This window comes from Excalfactoria chinensis, chromosome 2 (genome assembly GCF_039878825.1).
Source record: "Excalfactoria chinensis isolate bCotChi1 chromosome 2, bCotChi1.hap2, whole genome shotgun sequence".
Classification (NCBI taxonomy): domain Eukaryota; kingdom Metazoa; phylum Chordata; class Aves; order Galliformes; family Phasianidae; genus Excalfactoria; species Excalfactoria chinensis.
In genome coordinates, this window is record NC_092826.1 from 18,822,898 (window position 1) to 18,845,732 (window position 22,835).

Genomic DNA, 22,835 nt, shown 5'->3' on the forward strand with positions numbered 1-22,835 from the left:
AACTCACCAGCAAAATCCAGGAGTGCAATAAAATTGTCAGTGAAACGAGATGTTTCCCACATTACCAGGTCTATACAGATCAAGTCTAGGATTCAGAATTTATTTAATCTACCAAGCTTTTTGAGTCTTGCAATTAAGCTTGAAATCCTATATTTCTGGGAACAAGGACTATAGCATCAGCAGATTATTCTATAAATATTAAAAATATTTAAAATACAATAAAATACTTGATTGAAAATATAACTCCTATCAGCGCTACAAGACAGAGAGATTCTCTATCTCATTTAGTAGAAATCCTCACAGATCATAAAAGAGCACAAACTATCGATAGGGTAACCTGACTGCCACAGCCATTCACTGCGCTTTCTGGAGGAAAAAGGCAGTTCTTGGACAATTGTGCCCATTGTGACCAGCCTGGAGACCTGCTTCAGACTCAACCCTTCTACCTACCAGGCTGCAGGTCCTGCTTTTTGCACATTCCCACAGACAGGCAGTCCATAAGGATAACCCATCCCATCCCACGGCCATCTCCTTTTCCCTCAGATCTTTATCCATAAACTTTATTTATTTGCCTTTCCTTATGGCCATAAGGATGGCCATCTAAGTGGTCCCAGCTGAACACTTGCAATGTTTCAGCACCTGCATGCTCCAAGGGCACTTGAGCTGTGTCTGTACTTGTCAAATGAAGAGAACACATGCTTAGGCCTTCTTTGACACAGGTTAATTTGTTTTGGTCTTGCTATGTCTTGAGAAAGTCACAAAGGAGCATCCTGCCCTGTCCAGTACTACTCTCCTACAGTAGACACAGAATTATGCTTATATATTTATGATGTACAGTATCTGGAAAACCTAAATCTAAATGATTATTGATTAGAATGTACCACAGCTTTATAGGGAGCTCATGATGTAGAAGTTTCAGTCTTACCATCAATATGAATCATTAAAGCTGAAGTTGAAAATTCCTCCTTGGTGTTTTCTGTTACTCCGTTTGGTGTTCTATTTTATACATCTGGCTAAATAATCTCTTCACCTGTTTGCTAAAAAGTCAGATTTTATCTTGTCTTTTGCTGTTTATACTCCAGCTTTGTTTCTTGTTGCTTTAGTAATATTAAATCCTTAATTGATGTACTAATTACTATGTTATATAACTGGAATCCTCCATGCCTATTTGTAGGTCATGGTCTTCTCCCAGTAGAACAAATAAAATGAGCCTTATACTTTTAGATTTAAATGTGTCATCTAGTTGCCAGTCTGTTTTACATTTAATACTAAAGAAAACAACCACATTTCGTTATCCTATCCTAACTTCTATATAAACAACCTCCTTTAGTCTGACATGCAATATTTTTAATTACTGATACCTTCTGGAGGGTCTAATGTGGCTTCAGTTGATGGAGGTCTCACTTCATCTACACCGAGTTCATACTGAATACAAACTACCTTACCAATTTTTGCACAGAAACAACAAAGTTATTCAGCTGTCCCCAGTCAACCCACTGATCATATCCTACTTAACATGGCAAGGAGACAGGGACACTATGACTCCTTCCACCTTTTTCCTTTCATTTTTCAGCAGGGATTTGTGATCCTGAGCAGTGATGGGAATGGCCAGGGGCAGGAGTTCCCAACTATACCACCGTCAATAGATTTACTTGCCAGGAGAGCTAATGGCAGCAGCACCAAATAAAAAGAAAGAGAGGTTGTAAGAGGTAGTTTGGGAATCAACTTCAAAAGCCAGCTAAACCAAAGGTGACCAAAGTGAATCCAGCACACTGCTGGCTCAGCCTCTCTGGGTGCTGATCTTGACTCCTCCCCTTACTCAACATGTCATTTTGCTGGACCACATAAGAACTAGGAAGCCTAGTTTTTATGCAAGAGAAGAAACTAGCCCTATAAATGTTCTTGAGGAAAATTACATACATCAGGCTAATGTTACAGAATCACAGTATGGCAAACAGATATACTTTTCCCTAGTAGTTTCCCTAGTAGCTCTCGTGCTCCTGTGGTTTTCTTTCTGTGTCACCAGAACCCAGGTTTTCCTGCATGTCAACTTCCACCAGCCCTGAAATTCAGACTTCAGCATCTATTCCTGTACAACTCTACTAGTCTTTTTCTACTCCTCTGTTGTCACAGAATCATAGAATGGCCTGGGTTGAAAAGGACCACAGTGATAATTTAGTTTCAATCCCCCTGCTATATTCAGGGTCACCGACCACCAGACCTGGCTGCCCAGAGCCACATCCAGCCTGGCCTTGAATGCCTCCAGGGGTGGGGCATCCACAACCTCCTTGGGCAACCTGTTCCAGTGCATCACCACCCTCTGTGTGAAAAAGATCCTACTAATATCTAACTTAAACCTCCTTTGTCTCGGTTTAAAACCATTCCCCTTTTTCCTATCACTATCCACCCTTGTAAACAGTCATAACTCCTCCTGTTTATACACTCCCTTCAAACACTGTAAGGCCACAATGAGGTCTTCCCAAAGTCTTCTCTAAGCTAAACAAGCACAGTTATCTCAACCTTTCTTTACAGAAAAGCCGTATCTTTTATACACCTACTATTTTTCCTCTCATGACTCCCCAGTAGTAAATCTGTTTCTATGAAAATCAAATACATTTTTTCTTTCCTTACATCTGTCCTAAAATCAGACCAAAGCAACTTTTTCAAGTAAGAAACAGACCCTTAGACAAACAAAATACATGGTTTTCAAGAAACTCATGAGCCATGTATGCCAGTAATAAAAATACATTCTGCAATTACATCAGTCACAAGAAAAAAACACGAAGGAAGTTCATTTCCTTACTTTAACTGCTTATAATCAGAATAAACTTTTCTCACCAGCTTCTTAACTTATGACTGCACATCACACCAGCACATGAAGCTTCCTGTACTGCCTTCCAGAGGTCAAGAAAAAAAAACAACAGATAACTGTTTTAATATTGTCCTAATTCTGCTACTAGATCTTTTGACTCCTCAGCAAGGAAGGGTGTTTCTTTCTTAATGCAATTATTAGGGATGCTCGGTTACTGTTTATTTCCATTTTAGAAAAGACATAAAACAGGAATATAAAATAAAATTATATTTGCTAGCTGTCCTGAATATCACCTAATGCTTAGTTATTGACATTTTTCTCAGGCATGATACACTTGACGACCTGCTGTGCCAGTAGACAATACAAAAAAGTCAAAGTCACTGTACAGTGTATTGAACATGAGATTTCACTCAGCATTTTTACATATGTGCCTTAGTTCAAGATTCCAGGAGAATTTTTGTAGACATTAGGTAGATAAATTGTACTTACTCATTTTCTGTCTCTGAATGATATAAGCGCTCAATTAAGGAAACTGAAGCAGTAGTAGTGAAAAAATGAAGACAGATCTCTCATACAGCAAATGAGAGTTATGGTTCTGATATGGCTTAAAAACTAGAATTTTAAGAATACCTTTTGACTTAATACATATAGGTGAACAATCCGTGTTCCATGAGTTCAGAGATAGAATAAATAACTCATTTCCAAATACTGAAACTACACTTTGGCAGATGAGTAAATTAATTGTTTATTTCTGGAGACAAATTGTTTGATGTGTGCAATAAATAAACCACCATTTTCATAAAAGAAGTCCATTTAAATTTTCCTCTTTAATACATTCCAATAATACTGAAGGTAAATTTTTAATAAAAAATGGTAGAAAATGTAGAACGAGACTCAATAATATGGTGTGGGTGAAATGATAAAATAAGGGTAGGAGATATTCCATTAAATAATTATATTCTATTCAGCTTCCTCACATCAGAGCCCATTTATTCTCTTTACTCCATACCAGTTCTACTTCTGAATCAAATTTCAGTCAAGTAATGAGGGAGCAGGGAAATTAGCAAAGTCTGATTACACACACAATACAGAAATTCATATTTTTACGGTACATACAATCATAACACTCACGAGGTCTGCTCGCAGCACCTCGCTCACCTGAAAGGTAACACTTTTCAAAGCAGACAATATAGACACATGTGAAAAGAATTTTGTCATGTCAACATGAAGCAAGCATCTAGACATGTCAGTATTCCAAGCCCCTCCTATGTATTAATCGAAAATCTTGTCTTCCATACTAAAAGCTGAGGGGAAAATATGCAAAACATCATGCAGCACATCTACAGAGTTAAAATGTTTCAGAGGTGTTTTTTTGGTTTGCTTTGCCAATTCTATTTACATAAATAGCTTTTTTTTCCCATTTTGCCAAGGGTTTTGAAAAAAACTTCCTCTGTTTTCCCAAAAATGAAACACTTATCTCAAGTAAATTAGTCTACATTACCTGCAAAATGAATAATACTTGACAGATTTAATGATATTTTGCATTTAAATGTTAAAAAGCTCGCTTTAAAATAACTGCTGATCCTTTAAGGAAAGGAATGAGGTCCTGGAAATAGAGACTAAAAGAGATTTCTCTTCCTCAAACACCTTTTGTAGGTCAGAAGTCTCATGTTTCTCTCTTATAATCTGACCTCAATTAATGAAGTCTTTTAGAGGACACTAAATTATTTTTGTATAATAGAATTTCAATTGACAATATCTTGATTATTTTAATTAACACAATGTATATGACATGACCCTGTTCCAGATAGCAGGAAATTTTAGATGATTTATTTGGGACTATACTACGATGAAACAATTCAGAGTTTTGGCACATGGCCACAGTCGGGATACAAGACTGTGTTGATGTACAAAGCACCTTTCCAATAGCTGAACTGCCATTATTAAATGAAGTAACACCATAACTTCCCATTTTCAATAAACCAGTATAACCTTGTGTTCACCTATACGAATGCCATGGACAGGATTCAATAACTCTCACTACTTGTACCACTTAATAAACTTTTTTCTTGCTTCTCTTTGAGCTTTTAAGTCACGACCCTACCGTTCATTCCAATAGGTAATTACACTGCCATTTTTATTTGATTTAACTAATCCTTGAATTTTAATAATCAAGAACGTTCTGCATTAAGAGTTTTGCTGCACTCTTCCAATAATTTTATTACAGACAGGAAAGAATCTTCTACTGAAGAAATTACCTCCCATTCATCTATTACTTTCTAAAAGGGATATTTAACATATTTTGTTGCTTTTCAAAACAAAACTCCCTTGCCTTAGAATGATAATCTTGTTCCAGCCTGGAATCTGATCCTGCTACCTGTTTGTACTTGCTCATTTTCAACTGTCGGTTTCTCTCTTCTATATCCATCGAACCTGTTAAGTTAAAAAAAAAAAAAAAAAAAAGAAGAAAAAAGAAAAAAAGAAAAGAAAATAAATACAATAGTTTTCAATTGCAAGATCATTATTCTCATAAAATCATTAACACAGATGAAATCTGATTTACTTAAATTATGACATATAGAATTTTTCTTTCTGAATTACAATTTTGAAGAAAATTAGAAAGTTGTAAGAGAAGGAAAACTGTAGATGAGTAAGTACATCAGCAGAGCCTTAATAAACATTGGATTATCTGCACAATTCAAATGAACCCAACATTGTGAAAGAAATGGATGTGAATGGAATAGAATGTTTCCGCAGAACAGAATTTTACTACAAAAACTTTCAAAAGAAATTAAGTCCTCTATTAAAATAATGAAAAAAAGGAATACAACATCACTGTGTTTATTCTGGGGGGAGGTCCTAGGTTCTCTATTTTTTATGTGTGATACCAATACTGATTTTGTACTGAATTACTAATCAAATAACAACCACGGCCTGGCAGAGCTTCTGTTTACCATGTAAGTATACTCTTATTTTGCTCAAAATATGTCTAAATGGTATAAAGGAATGATAAAGAGCCATCCAGTGGTATCACTGTATTACATTCTAATGACACAAAACTTCAAGAATGATTTTGGGATTAACTATTATTAGACCAAATACATGATTAATCTCAGTAGAGATGGGTACTTAAAATATGATTCAGGCACCAGCTGGTTTCTGCCAACTGGTATAGCATAGTTTACTAAGCAAAATATAAGGAAGTAAGGGGGAGGAATCTGAGGTCAAACTGTACTGTAATCTATAAACCCTTCAGGTTCTGGTTTTTGTATTCCAGCTCTCTCTCTGTACTCCTTACAGACAAAGTGAGTGAAAAGACTTCAGATAAACCTTTAAGTGATCAATAAAAACAGCTGAAAACAATTGAAAAAGAATAAACAGCGTTTCATAGGGGGAGATTTAACAACTGCAGGTGAAAATTCCTAAAATAAAACATAGCTACTTTCTGTCGCTATTTACCTCAGCCATTAACGGTGCCTCAGCAATACCTGCCAAGTAATCTTTAAGCTGCAGATATTTTTCTAAGGATTTGGTTTTAAAAACACTGTTAGGATATTTTCTCTTTAAACCAGAAATTCTGAGCTGCAAACAGATATTTTTCTTCAGCAAATAGAAATAATTTTGAAGTAAAATAATCTAACTTCTTTTGTCTAAAGAAAGAAATTGCCTTTCAATTGTCATTCCTCAGTAATGTAAGGAAGGAAATGCTTTTCACCACAAAGTAAGTCTTGTGAATTTTTTCTTATGATTTTTTCTTATGAAATTATCACATTCGTTCTCTGTCCACAGATAGCCCACTAATCTTCAGTACATGAAAAGGAGTGGTGGAATAACACCTCCTGATCACACATTAAAACTTTCATAATTGCACATGCGAACATTTATTCTTTTCCACAATCTATGGCAAGTTGAAGGCTAGGTTTCCACAATTTCAATTGCACATGTTCTGCAAAATCCAATGCTCCAAAATATGATTGAAAGGGGGGATTTTCTGTAGCACAACAGGAAAAGATGTTTGTTCTGAAGAGAAAAAATAACAGCAAAGCTTAATAGTTTAATAGATGAATTAAGTTTTATGCAAAAGGAGGGAATTCTGAGGGCTGTGCAAGTTCATAATGCAGAAGCTCAGCTATGCTTCTGCTGTGGAAACTGCTGACACACATGAAGACTGCACAGCACTGCTGCCAGAGGCCAATCTCCATGTAACTAAGGCCAGATGCAGCTGGGAGCTGCACAGGAGTAAGAAAGTTTGGGATAATGTCATGGCCAAAACCTGTGAAGATGTCTAGTACAAACTCACTGTTGCACTATGCAATGCAATGTAGGGTTACAGACATTTCTGGTTCTGCTGGCAAATATATACTTTGCAGAACTTGGGGGATTTACCATTAGCAGTATCTACTGCCACACAGTCCATTAAACAGTGTATTAAGAAGCTTCCATTCCTAGCATAATGAGGATAACCAAACCTGAGCATCAGTCCCATACTAAGGACCTTCCTGTAAGCTGGAGTCCTATAGGAAGTATGTGCAGATGACCCACATCTATTTGTTATCAATACTGGTGAACATGTAGGATCGTTTGCTTTTACACTGGTAGCAAAAGCCTGACAGAGCACTTGAGTTATTCAGGCTGTTAGCTAGACCTCAGCACAACACTCTTCCAGGGCTACATAGAGACTGACATTAGAAACATTAAAGCTAGTTCTCGTATGCTTTCATGTACTACCAGCATATCTTAAAAGATGTAAAACCAAGTTCTGGCCAGGCAGGAGTGACCCTTAGTACATGTGAGCTTCCCTTAGTTAGTACCCTTAGCTTCCTTCCAAAATTTTGCTTCTAGACAATAGTTGTGCCTCCAAGAGAAACAGCCCATGAGACACACCAACTTCAGCTATAAAAATATCAAATAATAAAGGTGGACCGTTGGAAGGACAAAGTCTGATGCTGCTCACCTAGCACAGCTGGGATCACTGCACTGCAGGTAACACCTCAGAGTTCTGCCTGTTTAAACAACTCTCTAATGTAAAAAACAAAACAGGACCTGAAAGTTAGTTTCACATGGCTGTCACCAGCAAGGAGAAATTGCTATCTGATGGAGAGATTGTTTCTTTCATTGCCTTCTCCAATGAGAAATATTAAATTCTTCTAGCTACCATACATACAGGTGATAGTGACACATTTGGAGAAGATGCCTGTAAAGTACTGTGCAATAAAGTGCAAAAATCTGGGACACAGAGAATAAAAGGGAAATCTGAGGTATCTAAATAAAATGGAGTTCTTAAAATATTAAGATGGATTTACTTTTGGATGGGCATGGAGAAGAGGCGTACAAAATCAACTGCATTTCCTACCCAGAACAATTGTTCCAGCACAGGGATGAGAACTTGTGATGACTACAGAATGAGTGAGATTTTGGAGTTCAGAAACTTGCTGCAGAGAGGAAATAGGGTGAGGTGTGCACTTTCTATGCCTGGACTGGTGAGGAGAAAATAGTTCTTAAAGTGTATGAGAGCTTTCTTGAGTTGATTCTGGTCTCTCCCCATTTTTCCCTCCAAATTGACTCCCTTGAGAAAGGAAAGGAATTACATTTGGGAAAGTCCTTGCTTAGTTTTCATTTCCTAATATGTACTTTGAAATCACAAAAATAAATCAATACTGTGATCCAACTCCAGGTTACACATTCACTTAAACACAGTAGATCAAAGGACATAAAGGCAAAAGAACAAAAATGTTTCGAATAAGTCACCCTACCTGCATCCCCATTCTCTGGATCTGCTTTCTTTTCTTCTAAAGACAAATGAAAGCAATATGTAAAACAACAACAACAAAACAAAACAAAAAAAGGTGAGAGAGGAAATGCATAAATAATAATAAAATTAATAGCAATGAGGCATGCATTGGAAAGGAAAAATGTATAAACACCATCAAATTAATCTAAATTGATGAGTTTAGTCAACCCAGCAAGTATGGTGCTCTACATCCAGAGGCATATTCACTGCTTGCTGCTGAATACATTTGTGCACACTTATCATGGACTTACTGGAGGCAACTCATGGGTATTTTGTGCACTTCCAGAATCATTAATGCACTCAATACAAGAGGTAGCAAGGCAGGTGTCAGACATAGTTACTTTACAGTTTTGTTTGATAGGATGGCAACAATAAAAGTAAAAAAAAATCCTAGAAGTGTATGTTTTATGCAGCACACGCACATTGTGCAGTTTAATGGTTCGAGCATAAAAATTGAATTTGTCAGAATGTTTTCAGTAATTGCTTTAAATCTTCCTTGGTTTAATCAATTCTCATAGCTTCCACAGGTTAAAAGGTTTAGTAATGATATTACTGTAGCTTATCTTAGAGCTAAAACATGATGAAGCGCAAAAGGCTCTAACATCAATACTCAGAACTCAGCCCATGCACATAAATCCAACTAACTGATGCTAACAAATACTCTGAATGCATATCAAAGGTTGTATATGGCTCAGGGCATTCCTCTGTCACAGAGAAATGAAAATATATTAGATCCCTATCAAATAGTTTGGCAGCACATAAATACTGCAAGTTGAAATCCAAGTTTGGTAATTAATGTGAAAGAAATTTAAGTCAGATGAAATTTACTTTAATTAGAAACGCATTAACTTTTAGCGGACTGTTTCTTTTTCTTACTTTAAGCAAAAATTATATCAATTTCAATTAACACAATCCCATGAATATGGAGCAGTCTTGACCCCTGCCACAAAGTAAAACACCATGTACTATTAGAATTAAGTATTTTTACAGAATTACAGGTTATTGAAAGTAGCTCACAAAATTACTTTACACTTTGCAATACACAAGCTGTTACTATTTGAAGAAGGAAACAGAGATGTTATATTTGAAAGAAATACCACTTTGTAGATGGGTATCAAAGCAGAGGACTAAGTCATTCTTAAAGAGAAATCATACCAGGGCAATGTAGAAGTGTAAAAAAGAAAAATATGCTCCTTCAGAGGGTAAAGTAATACCACACTTAACTGGCATCTGGCATTTACGTGCCACTCTGTAAAGGATCAGGTTGGTTACCTGCTGGCAGCTCCTAGTGGAACTGTTAGACAAATTAATGGGAGGAGGATATGTCAAGTCATAACGTTACGCTTCTGAAAATGAATGCATACCCAGTGAGTTCTTGAGACCTCACCCATTTTCTATCCTTTTCTGCCCTATTTTGTGAACCATATAAATAAGGCCCTTTGCATTCATCTGCTTTGGCTGTTGGGTAGTCTGGCCCATATTGTCTGTGGAGGCTATGGTAATTGCTGTGATAACAGCAGAATCAGAGAGTTGTGTTTGCTTTTAAGCTCTTCAATTGTTTATTTTACTTTTTTTAATTACTGTAACTGATACAAAAACTATGAATACAATGCTGTCTTCTACTGCCTTATTACTTTCCAAAGTAGAAAGCTATTTGATAGCAAAACCAACAATTCATTATAATATAAAATAGATGAAAATGAAGTCACAGCCATAAAATACCCTCCGGTTTGAACACAGACAGGATGATAAAACTTCCAAGGTATTTCAAACTTATGTTGAAAATAAATCTTTGGCTGTAATATCATCATACAGAAATATAGTACTACATAGCACAATTCCTTCTATAAGTATGCTTATTAGTCCATTTTTCTATAGGACTGGGCCACAAGACTTTTCAACCTTGACTTTTAAAAAATGGAGACATAGTCAAAATATGGTAAACTTGAAATCCACTCAAGATTCACTTCTACTTCCTTCGTATTTAAAATTATATAAATGAAAAAAGATTTCCACACTGGCTTACAGAAAAGAATACCAGAATTTCACCTAGCACGACATTATTTTAGATTTTTGAACTACGAAAGCATAATTGAAGTGTGACAGTTTTTTACAAATCTCTACAACAACTGAATTGTTTAAACTTTTATGGGAAAGGTCAGCAAGAGTGGATCCTACTCTTGAAACTAATGTTTCAGTCGACTCGTAAGCAGGTGTCTAAAGAAGCACTGGGAAGAACAGAAAACTGGAGTGAGAAAAATCTCTATTCGAAGTGTGAAACAGCCAAACTGAACAGTACTAGTATTGTTTATTGTGCAAATAAAACAATGCTAACTTGTGCAGTAAACTTCGTAGCAACTAGGGGATTAATCAACCCCTCTTAATTCAAAGCAAGGTCAGAACGATGAAAATACAGTAAATAATGATTTAGGTTCCCCTGGTTATTCAGTGCTCAAATCCAAAACAAACAATCAAACAAAAAACACCACCAAAAATGTCTTGAAAATGCTGAAAATCAAAAAATCCAATGAGATGATTTAGAAATGTCTCAAGGTGAACAATATAAGTTGAAAAAGGCAACAGTCACTCCTAAATCTTTTGTGTTTCCGTGTAGATGTTTTCTTCAAAATCATTGTTATCAGTCAATGGTTTTCTTCATCACCTGTATTAAAATTACTTTACAAAGCAAAACATATTCTCTATCCAGGATTGTAATTATTTCCATTTAAGGGATAATATTTTCAGAATTAAACAATTTGGAGAAAAACAAAACAAAACAACTCTGCTTTATAGATAAAGGAGACATTTCTGTATGTTAGAACTATACCAGCTTTCAACTTAATCAGAGTAGAGGGAATATTGAAGTACACAGATGAAATACAGGGATGAAATGGAAGGACAGAGATACTGAAAGATTTTCTCTCAAAACCTTGTTTCCAACCATTTGAAAACTGCTATCAGAATGTTCACTAATGTTTATAAATTGTGCAGTTTCCCTGATCCTGTAAGATCCTAATGTATCTGACAATCTAATGTATTTGGAAGATAAAGAGAATGCAAGGAGAAGATAATGGTAAGGCAAGAAACTCATACGAGAGTAGTCTTAATGAGAACTAGAATTGCTCTAAAATGGATTTGATTAACTGTATTATCTAGTAAATGCCCTAACATGGTGAGATATAAGGATCTGATGGGCACCTGAAGGTGACAAGCCAGAACACTCCAGCACACTTTGTCACCCTTACCCCAAGAAATCCCATGGAGCAGGGATTCCAATGTCCTTGAACAAAATGTCATCATCTCTGCAACTGTCTGAAAAGAATAACAGTTCCACATTAAAAGTGGGACAGCATGTTTCTCCCTAACCATGGATACTGATGGCAGCATTCAACAATTGCTCTAGGAGTCATGAGCTTTCTGTCTTACTTGGGAAAGTTGAGGATGAGCCTCACTGTAGCCATAAGGCCACCAGGAGGTGCTGAGTTTAACAGATTTTCTCCTGGGCTTCCTCCTTTTCTCATAACTGGCTGCCCAAAACTCAAGTTTACAGTCTGGTTCTACCTTGAAGTGTGCCTCTTGCAATGACTTTTTGGATGTACAGGGATCGCTCAAACAGATTGATCCACAATAGTTCTTTCACCTGGGATTCAGAACAGAGAGAAGAGAGATTTCCACTAGCTTGGGCTGGGTTCTGAAATGAACTCAGACTTTCCCGCTTTGACTGAAAGTAATTGCAGCCTCTAACACTGAAGGATGCTCATCTTATTAGAACAGGCTGAAGAAGCAGAACTCCTTGTTTGTTTTTAATTTTGGACATAAGATAGGACAATGACAACCATTTTGAAATGCCATATGTTTCTGATTCTCTTTTTTGCTGACACAAGATAAAATCAGGAATTATCTTTAAAGACTTGATAAATTCATTCCTTTAGTGCTTTGATGACAAACTTAATTTGATTTTTTAAAATAGTGGGAATTAATAGATTTTATTTTATTTAGAAAAAGTCAAACGCATATGTAGGACCTTAACTTTATGTAAGTATTTTTAGAAACGGCAGTCAAATTTCTTACTAGGATGACTTCCTTGCATAGTTGGTAGAACAGATTTCTCTTGGAAGGCTCTGTGTGACACTACAGGAGAATCAATCTTATACCAAGACGCATCCATTAAACAGTATTTTTATCAGAGCACGCAGAGGAAACAAGGTTGTTTCCTAGAAGCAAAAACAGAATTCATTTGCTTCGAACATAAAAAATTGTCAGTTAAAGGCCTTGTAATCAAAGAATTACATTTCCTCCAGTTTACAGAGCAATTCAATTCCAGATCTACCTCTGAGAATTTATCTGTGAACTCAGTCATTTTGGCTGTCTAAACGGTGAAAAATATAACTACCCAATGGGTACAGAATGTTTGATGTAAGGGGTACCTGAGCCTCACTCAAGAGCTTTATGTCCAAGGTGTGGCAACCGTACAGACAAGGCCTCTCCAAAAAGTCTGTGATACATTCCACAGTTTGAATGAAAAGAATATGACTGAAAGCTGAAGAAATGTGGAAGATGTGTTTTATATGAGATTGAAGTGTCAATTACCATCCTTAAAAGGGAATGCTAGGAGGAAGGCAATTAAATTTGCCAGATTCCAAGTAGGGGAACATGCCTTTGCATTCCTGTTTTCTATTTGGAAATTGCTTGATGGTTTTGTTGATTTAAAAAAATTCATAGCTTCAAACTTGACATTACTAAACAAAGTCTGAGAGCTGAGGGACATTTCTCACCAATTAAACAAATTTTTATCATAATGCTTAAACCATGCTAACAATGTTATTATTTGCACAATACATGGCGCTGCTTAGTAATAGGGTTGAATAAGATGGTGGGGTGATCAAGGCTAGAAAGTGAAAGAATCTCTAGAACCATGGGCTCATAAATTGACAGGGTCAATTAAGGTCTTCATCACTGGGGAAAACCAGTGCAGCTCATAAGGGACTAAGGTCTTTTGAAGCAAGCTGGGAAGTCCGATTTTTCATGTTTATTACACAATAATTAGGGTTATTATGAACACTTTAATAGCATGTTTTTAATAGCATGTTTAAATAGCATCCTTTTCCAAGGTGATTTTTGCAAGGTACTCTGTGAGTTTGTCCTTGCTGCCTCACAAGAAGTATGTACATTTTTGTGGTCTTTGAAAAATATTGAGCTCACACATGGAAATAGGTATTACTAAAGCAGAAGCAGCAAGAATAGCATCAGCTAAAGCACTACATTTCAGTTCCACCAAAACCTTTCTATGTAAAGGATATGAAATAGAATTCTGAGAATGTAGAAGAAAAATCCCTGTGGGGTTTGTGGGCTCCTATATTTTGTTCTCACGAATTTCCATTCAGATTAGTCATGCTATTAATTCTGTATCGTCATCATGAAAAGCCCTAGTCCAGTGTCACCATTCTGTTTTTGCCAAGCATGCAAGCACCTCACAGTTCCTACCACTGACCATGCACCACAGTATAACCACAGAATATTTCACATTCTGACAAAGCCGTTTCAATACATAGGCACAAACACTTTAAGATAACTATGCTTGATTTCAGAAAAGCAAAAAGCTATTAATAGAGATTCTTCAGCCATCCTAGGAATGCAAGAAATCTTCATTAGCGTCTCAACAGACAAAAATATGGTAGAAGATTTAGGCTAAGCCATGAAAACAACACCGGCGTGTTCACGTTCATGCAAGACAGGAGAATTACAAACTCAACTCTCAAACTTTTACTGGTACTCTGTCTTTGGCACTATTATGCTCTCGCTTTTACTTCTCTAAACTTATATTTTGACTGTTGTTTTTGCCAGCCTTTTTTTTTACCTAGTCCTGTACAAATGGCTATTTCAAGATTGGAAGCCTTCTCAGTTTCTGGTGTTAATTCTAAAAAGAACTAAAAATAAGAACAAAGAGTCCCCAGCTATCGAACCCAATACATCCACTAATATGATAAATACCTTTAAACTGAATTTGATGTTTAATTATCCCTGCTGTTCAAATAGAGAGTTGTAACAGACATTTAAGTTCTCCAATCTAAGATTTTAAACAAATTTGTGAAATTAAATATCACAGAACCCTTAAGAGACATGCATGTTATCTAACCACATTGGAACTAATATGTTATAAATTCCTTCCAGGAATTCCTTTTCAATACGTGAGAGATGGTAATAAAACAAAGCTCTATCCTGATCTTTAAGGGGAAGTGTGTCACTGAATAGTGAATGCAACTCAAAAATGGAGGACTGTCACATTTTGTTTATAAAGTATACAAGGGTAGGCTCACTCTTGAAAGCCGCCAAAAGTCTCTCATGATACTGTAGATCAGAACAAACACAAATAAGAGTCCTTCTCTTTCATTGTGTTTACTCTCCTAAACTATCTCGATCGTACACATTTTTTGCATTTGCTTCAGTTTATTTTCCAGGCTCTTTTCTGTTTGTCTCTCCACTGCCCTGGGCTGCCAGCTCTGATTTGGTCACACAACTTTAACAAGAGTTACCAACTTTCCTAAGTTTCAGTCCAAGCTATCAAGTTACTATAAAGCAAATCTTACATAAAAATGATAAAACAGAAAAAAACTAAAGTCTTCATCTACTTGAATTTCATTTTCAAAGGTCAGCAAAAAATCGAATCAGCCCTTCTTATGCCCTTTTTATTCGTTCATCCTTTACTTGCAAAATCCAACTTTAGAAACAAATTGTCAAAACTCTGCATTATGAAGCTTCTCATTCAACAAGAAAAAACAGTGTTTGATCATTAAGTATGCTATCCACATGGACTGCTTTCATACAATACAATTTGTACAATTTTGCTTTTTTTGCAATTTGAAATTGCCTTTGTGCTTGAAATACGCAGCATAAACTTTCCAAGCACACTTATAGGACATTTCCACTAAAATATTCTAGACATTTTTCAAGGAATAAAATTTTCTCATTTTTGCAGTGAAAGATGATAATGGTCTTCAAAAAGTAATATTTTTATTACAGTACAGTAGTCACATATTCGGTTACTTAGCTTTTTCAACACTTATAGCTCTAGTGACACCTTAAAACAATAGCTAATCCTTTGACCACCTTAGTGTGGGTACTGTGAAAACCATTTCCAGGAGAAAACCTGCAAATGGGTAATCCTAGTTTAACACTTCTAGAAGTGAGTTCTAACCCAGTGAGGAAACATCTCCTTCAGAAGGTATGTCTTTGACATGACACCCATGTCTGTAGCTGTGTGCACAGTTGCACAAAGTGCCTTAGCAAAATGTGTAGCTATGATGTCATTGAGGTGAAGCATAGAAGCTCATCAGGAAACCATTTCTAAATGTACATCTGAAAATAGGTTCCTATGCACAAAGCTTTAAACTTAAGGGCAGTAAGTTTTGCAACTGTGCTTTTGACGATATTGCTTAATTTCTCTGGTAGACAATTAACTTTACAAGCGCTTACAGTATCTGCTTAAAACTGTCAGAGATCAAAATGCTGCTTTGCAGAAATTTATCTCAAGTGGAATGTCCAGGAGAGTTAGCAATAAACAGGTTTTGTCTTCTCAATCAAGAAATATACATCATAAAAATATGTTTTATTTTAAGGTCTTGTTTGTATTCCAGGAATCATCTAGGATTCATAAATCAGAAGAGGATCCTTGAGTAAAAGCATCCACAACTTTCCTTTTCTTTTATTATGAACAAATGAAGGACTTGGGTGACCCATTTCCTAACTTTTTTTTTTTTTTTTTTTTTTTTTTTTTTGTAATTAAAGAGATTCAGAATAGCTTCAAAGAAGTGGATCTTAAGCACGGGACAAGTAAACCCAACCTTTCTACACCATGAATTTGTTAATTTCCAGTAGTGGTGATTTAGAGAATATATACCTCAATCACTTAATTCTCATTAGCTCTCTTTATCCTCTGTCAACCCCTGCTCTGCAGTTGAAATGGTTTCTGTCTTGAGACTTGTTATGTATGAAGACCACAGTATCTAATTTATGAAAGGCAGCACAGATAAACTCTAGGAGCTTATGAAAACAGTAATAGCAAATGTAAAAGTAGTTCTGAAGGAGCCAGCCACAGCAGAGGAATGATATAAAAAAAATCTGACTAAATCCTACCTAAGATTAATGGACCAGTCACAGAAATTCCTTCAGATTTTAGAAGCTAAAGAGCATCAAAGTGGCTTCTCTAATTCACCAGGATAACAGCAGGGGAAAAAATGAGAGCTTTGACAGAATAAATGTAAAATTTAAATTTCATATATCAATTTGATCCACTTAAAAATGGGGAATTACCTTGTTCTGACAGTATGACTGAACAAGCAGAGCAAGAGTGAGTAACTTTGCATTTTCAGAGCTAAGACGCCCTGCTAGAGTTTACTTTTGTATCCATAATATATAATATACGCATATCATATTATATATATAATATAGTATATTACATGGAAAATTCAATAAATGGTAGTTTAATATTTGATAAGATGAAACTATAAATAATGCATATTATGAAAGAAAACCCATAAGCAGTAGCACTATATGAGATTTCCCTTTGTGCTTTGATTTCTTGCTCTGTTATCAAACCTTTCTGTTTTACACTTTTTGCCATGAGAGAACAGCTTTTGATCACTAGTTATTCCTAACAAAAATGAGTCTTGCTCACTGAAGCTAAGTTTGACATTTTAGACATTTCTGAGATTATTCAGTTCTCAATTATATCCTCCCAGGAATGTTATGTCTGAGTTTTCTACTTTCTGTAGAAGTTTCCAAATGTGAAGATAAAACAAATTAGAGACCGTTTTCATGTGCTAGCTGGAAGCTTAAAGGATTAACATATAGATATTGGGGAATGGGAAATAAACACTGAAATGGGATAAATTTAATCAGTTCAAAATCTTAAGGTATGCACATGTGTCATCAGTTGCCTTTGGAAGCTTTTTGTGGAGTACACAGTTCATGGATAATACAAATTACATAAATATATTGATCTAGGTTAAACTTCTAGAGTTTGCTAACATTTAAACATATTAAGAGGAAGAGAGTGAAAAGTAAATGAGGTGAGCTAGGATAAAATCTATAGGAAAGGTAAAATGAAAAATAGCACAGAAAAAAGCAGTAGAAGAGACAGACCTGAGTTTCTTCTCCTTGATGATTCCGCTTCTTCTGTGATCACACCGTGTAATGGACAGACATAGACAAAGGAGATGGGCGTGAGAGGATGTATTCAGAAGGTTAAAACTGACACTGAGGGAAAGGGCCAAAAATTGTTTTAGAGAGAAGTCTGCAGAGCAGAGTTAGTAAATGGGGGAAAAAATAACAAAGACACCAGAGGAGAAAGAAAGCTAAGAAAGAAGTGGTTAAACTACAGTTGTTGAAAAAGAAGAGTAAAGATAGGGTTAGTAGAGGAGCTGAGGAAATAACAAATATTATCACTGAGAGCAAAGTCAATCCTTGCAATGAAGCTGAAAAGAAACCTGGATAGTAAAAGGCGCGTTAACTAGTAGAAACACTGCTGTTCAAACCTGTTCAACTTTTTGGAACGTTATCTACTTGAATACAAATATTAATATATATTTTTTTCCAAGTACTGGAATTCAGTTTAAAATCAGCAATGGGAAGTGCATTATTAGATAATTCTACTATTAAATAGTTTTAATTCACACTAAATCAAAATCACATATTGAAAATGGAAAACAAAACAGAAACGGATTGTTTGTAAAAGGGCATACAAGCTCAAGAAATTTCAGAATCCACATAACACACTCTGGAAAGGACCACGTGATTGTAGCACTCTGCCAATGGCAATATTATAAAGAACAAAATACTGAACATGAAAGAAAAGAACATATAGGTATTAACTCTCATGTATCAAGCAGATAATCTTTCAAAAGTAAGTATTACTCATCTCACAGCAGTCTAAGTTACTGGAAATGCATGCAAATTAAATGCCAAAACAACTCTCTCATTACTTACTTTATTACCTCATATTCAAAACACACTGCCATTTCAGACACGGAGAAAATCTGAGGGACAGTGTCATTTTCTGTACTGAACATCTATTTATAGTAAAAGAATGGAAGGAATTCATCTTGAAAAATAATAATTATTAAAAAGAATTGAGAAGCTACTGTGACTTACAAAACAAATGCATTCTTACAGAAAGCACAAGAATTAAAAATACTGTATGTATCTATAAACCCTTATCTAAATTCAGCTTGCAGCTTGCTAACGAGTTACTAAACATTGTTTACAACTTAGTAACACTGGAGATATTAGATTAAGAATTTCAGAAAAGTTCAGACATCACTAAAAATATACTGCATATACTTTTATCCACATCTTAGTCAACATCAAGACACCACTGAAAATGTGCAAAATTAGAATAAGCAATATAAATTCATAAAATGAAATGAAAGACAACACTTATTTTCATCTGATAACCCCCATGCTCAATGGTCAAACCATTTTATTCGATAGCTAGCGAATTATCATTTTCATCCATCAAAAGCAAGACTGTACCAAAAATTTGTAGTAAACACAAGCAGACTGTAGCATATATTTAGAATACATTTTTAGGAAATTATATTTGCTTACTAGATGATCACATGTAAGTATTATATGAGAGATGTATCTTGTGAAAGCATAACTGCTGACAGTTTTGACAAAGGATGCTATGTCATCTATTGTTTAAAAAAAAATATGTCAATGTATAAATACATTTTTATCTGTGCGAGTGCAATGAAGCCATAGTATGAAATACACAAAAGCAAATAAAAAGATCTACTTGTCCTTCATGTTACATAGCAAGTATTGATACGGTGTGGTTATAATTTCTATACCACTTAAACAGATATGTCATTATTTCCATCACCAAAAGCCCATCTAAAAATTAAAAACTTTTTTCAAAAAATATTTTCTCATATCTCTATATACTTTATATTAGCTATAGCTTTGAAGCATGCACTCCTTCTATGTCAAATATTGCCATTATAAAGTCTCTGTAATGACACCGTTATATTTCATTTGGTTTTTTTAGCATCTGTAGGAATGTATATCTCTGAAATATACATTACATTAAAAGAAGTCTAAAAAACTTCAGAAGTTTTCAAAAGATGCTTGGAATTGCATTATTCCACATCAGGAAGGTGCCCTGATATGGTAATATAAGGCATTCTAGTAACATCAGTAGATTTTAGTGTTGACACAATTGAAGAGCAGTAAAACTGCTTATGAAGAGTTCAGAACCAACTAATTAGTATTTGGTGGCACACCGGTCATACGTGTCGACATGTTTTTAAAACTTCATATTTAAAAGCCCTCATTCAAAGTGTTTGTTAGGAGTGTATGTTTATGTATCAAAATGCCACACACACAAAAAAAAAATATTTGCAAATATATTTTCAAGTCTTAAGTTTTTACCTATAACATATCTAAGAACAATAATTCTATAGAAGTCAGAAAGGAAAATAAAAGACAGTATGTGCTTTCTCATTGTGAATATCTGCTCAACTGACACCTCATTTCTTAGAGACATGAATTTGACCATTAATTGTTGTAAATATTAATGAATTAGTAGTATCTGAGGTATGGTGATGCCAAATCATCTTTCTAGTAATGATGTCAAGAAGAAAGTATTAATGGATTACCTTAAAGTATAAACTCACACACAAAACCACAGCTGCACACTGGACAGATGCCAGTATTTTTCCTCAAAAATATAAGCAGAGGACTAAGAAGGATGAAGAAAATATTAGGAAGATGGAAGACATTTAATTTGGCAACTACCTAATATGTGCTATAATTCATGGTATGGAAAACAGTAAGAACGAGGAAGTTGTGAGTTATTCCTACCAAGAGTTAAGAATAACAGCAAAGAAGGTAGAAAGCAAGATTGAAGAAGAAACCTTAAATATTCTCAGTTGCATAAACTCTATAAAATCAAAAGAAACCATGTAGACTGCATTACATTTTTATGTCTCGAGAGGAAAACTAAATGAGTAATTCAGTGATTTTTTATGACTTTGTTTCTAATTTAGGTAATCAAACGTCAATACTACTTCAGAAAAGATAATTATCAGCAAATGATGCAAATGCACCCTCTATTGTCAATAAAGGATAGATGATCTATCCTGAACTAAGTATTCTAAATCTGTTCTCATCCCAATCATGCCATGAAGTTTCAGAATCTACAGAATTAGGTAGCCCAGGATTTCACATTGTTAAGACTGGTTTCCAAAACACACAAGGCAGGGAAATGGTGTACACATTAAAGAATGTGTTATGTGCTGTAAGGTATTTTTAAGGCATCTCAACTAATTATGACCCGTCATAAATGACAATTAAACCCTTACTCCATGCAATTTGGCTGAGACACCAACATGCAACATACGACTATATCTGCAATTCCAGTTGACACAGTGCCATTTTTTCTTAATAAAGTATCTCTGTATCTTGAACCCAGCTTTGTTACTTTCATACATATAGGTGCTGACCTCCAGAGTGGTTCAGAAGAATAACAATTTTAAGTAAATACACTGGAATAGTTATTTTAAATAAGTACACCTGCACTATATACAACTTTATTCAAGAGGAGCCCCTGCAAAGTACGGGAACGCTCATGTTTTGTCAAGAAAAGTTATTCCTACCACATATTCCATCTGACTTTTCCACAAGACTGTTTTCTGTGTTCTCCTTCAGCTCTACCTGAGCACTCAGAACCTTGCCTTAGGGCTCTTGACAACTTCTTCCTTTCCCAATCAAATCCTTTTCTTTGAAAATTCTTCTCCTGCCTAGAAACTTTTCTTCTTTGTTAATCATTACCTCATCACCAACTTCATTCTGCTCCTTTCCTTTTCAAGGCTGCCGGTTTTATAGAGGCATTCTTGTTTAACCACAATCTTTGATTTTTCTGGTACTCACAATATGAAATGCCTGTGTGCTTTTCTTTCCAAGTGTCTTAACACCACTTTATCTTCTCCAGATCCATCAATTCCCCAGCACTGTTTTTAATACTTGTCATTTTGACTACAAGCTTCTTGTAAAATAGCCACCATATTGTTTTGAATTGTTTTTGACTAATCATTTACTACTTCAATTGACTGCATGACAGCAGTAATGTTATTTCTGAAAAGTTTCTCTTTGTGTACAGTTGAGGAATACTTCCACCCATGATAAAACCAACCATGATTCCTTTCCAATTGATAGGCAGTCACACTATACAAGGAATGGTAAGCTTCCATTTGTAAGTACGTGTCACCTTTGAATTTTCTGATATGTTTAACTTGTTATTCTTACAGATCCTCTAAAAGCTCAGTATAGTCTAAAAACAATAATACCTAATCCAAAATAATAACAAGAGAATTTCGTTTTGATTTCTTGCCATCCTGACATGTATAAATACATTTCAATTACCTGGTCTCTTTTTGGTCAATCATATTAAAATATGCCAGCATTACCCCATGGTTGTTTTACTCAACCATTGTATATAATACAGTAAACATAAATAAACATATCTGTGACAACAGCTGCATATCTGATAGCATCACCACCATCTCAAAGGCAATGAAAACAAAACCATCATAGGATGGTTTCCAGATAATCTATGTCAAATATACCAGCTACAAGTATGAATAAGGTAAGAACAGTAATATTCTCCATACCATCATACATGGGTAGTTCCTGCATCATCTCTGGATGGATTGATGAAACCAATTGTTCACTTCTTATCCAGCAGGTGACAGGAAACAGAAATGAGTAGCACTACTCTGGTGCCTAAGCTATGTGCTTTTTTCCTTAAATAACCCTATTATGTTCAGCAAAGATAAATGATGATACTAGGTGAAAATAATTGCTTTTTCTTAAAAGAAAAACAGTATCTTGTCCAGCCATGTTTCTACCAGTAGAGGCATAAATACAGTGCCATCTTCTTCCAGTTGCTGTGACTGAAAATTGATAATTGGGGTTTGTAATGATAAAGAGATGTCTATCAGGGACAGCAGTGTGCCCTGCATAGCAGGTAAACTCGCAGCCTGGAAGCTGTGTGGCTATAGGGGTATGAGCTTCTTGGTGACCATTTTAGAGTGTTTAGAACTACCTCAGATGTCCCTGCATCACAAATCATTGACCCACCCGTGCATTTAAGACATTCCTGAAAAACATGAAGTTGAATCTGTGCTTTTATCAGTTGTCAGGCTTCACAGAAAGCTCTAGGACTGTGAAGTG

General features: G+C 35.4%; 1 protein-coding gene across 48 annotated transcripts in view; it reads right to left on the reverse strand.

Annotated features, from left to right (window-relative positions):
- Positions 1-22,835, reverse strand: part of RIMS2 (regulating synaptic membrane exocytosis 2) — a 425,424-nt gene that overhangs the window by 83,340 nt on the left and 319,249 nt on the right. For 10 of the 48 annotated variants that reach the window (XM_072327930.1, XM_072327908.1, XM_072327929.1 and 7 more), the window contains 2 exons: positions 17,745-17,777; positions 5,145-5,245 (listed from right to left, as the gene is read on the reverse strand). The exons of 14 other annotated variants lie outside the window; for them this stretch is intronic. In XM_072327930.1, the coding sequence (XP_072184031.1) occupies positions 5,145-5,245; positions 17,745-17,777 (134 nt within the window). Of the gene's footprint in view, positions 1-5,144; positions 5,246-8,565; positions 8,602-17,744; positions 17,778-22,835 lie in introns of all 48 variants that reach the window. 24 more of the 48 variants (XM_072327895.1, XM_072327901.1, XM_072327902.1 and 21 more) reach the window with 10 other exon arrangements.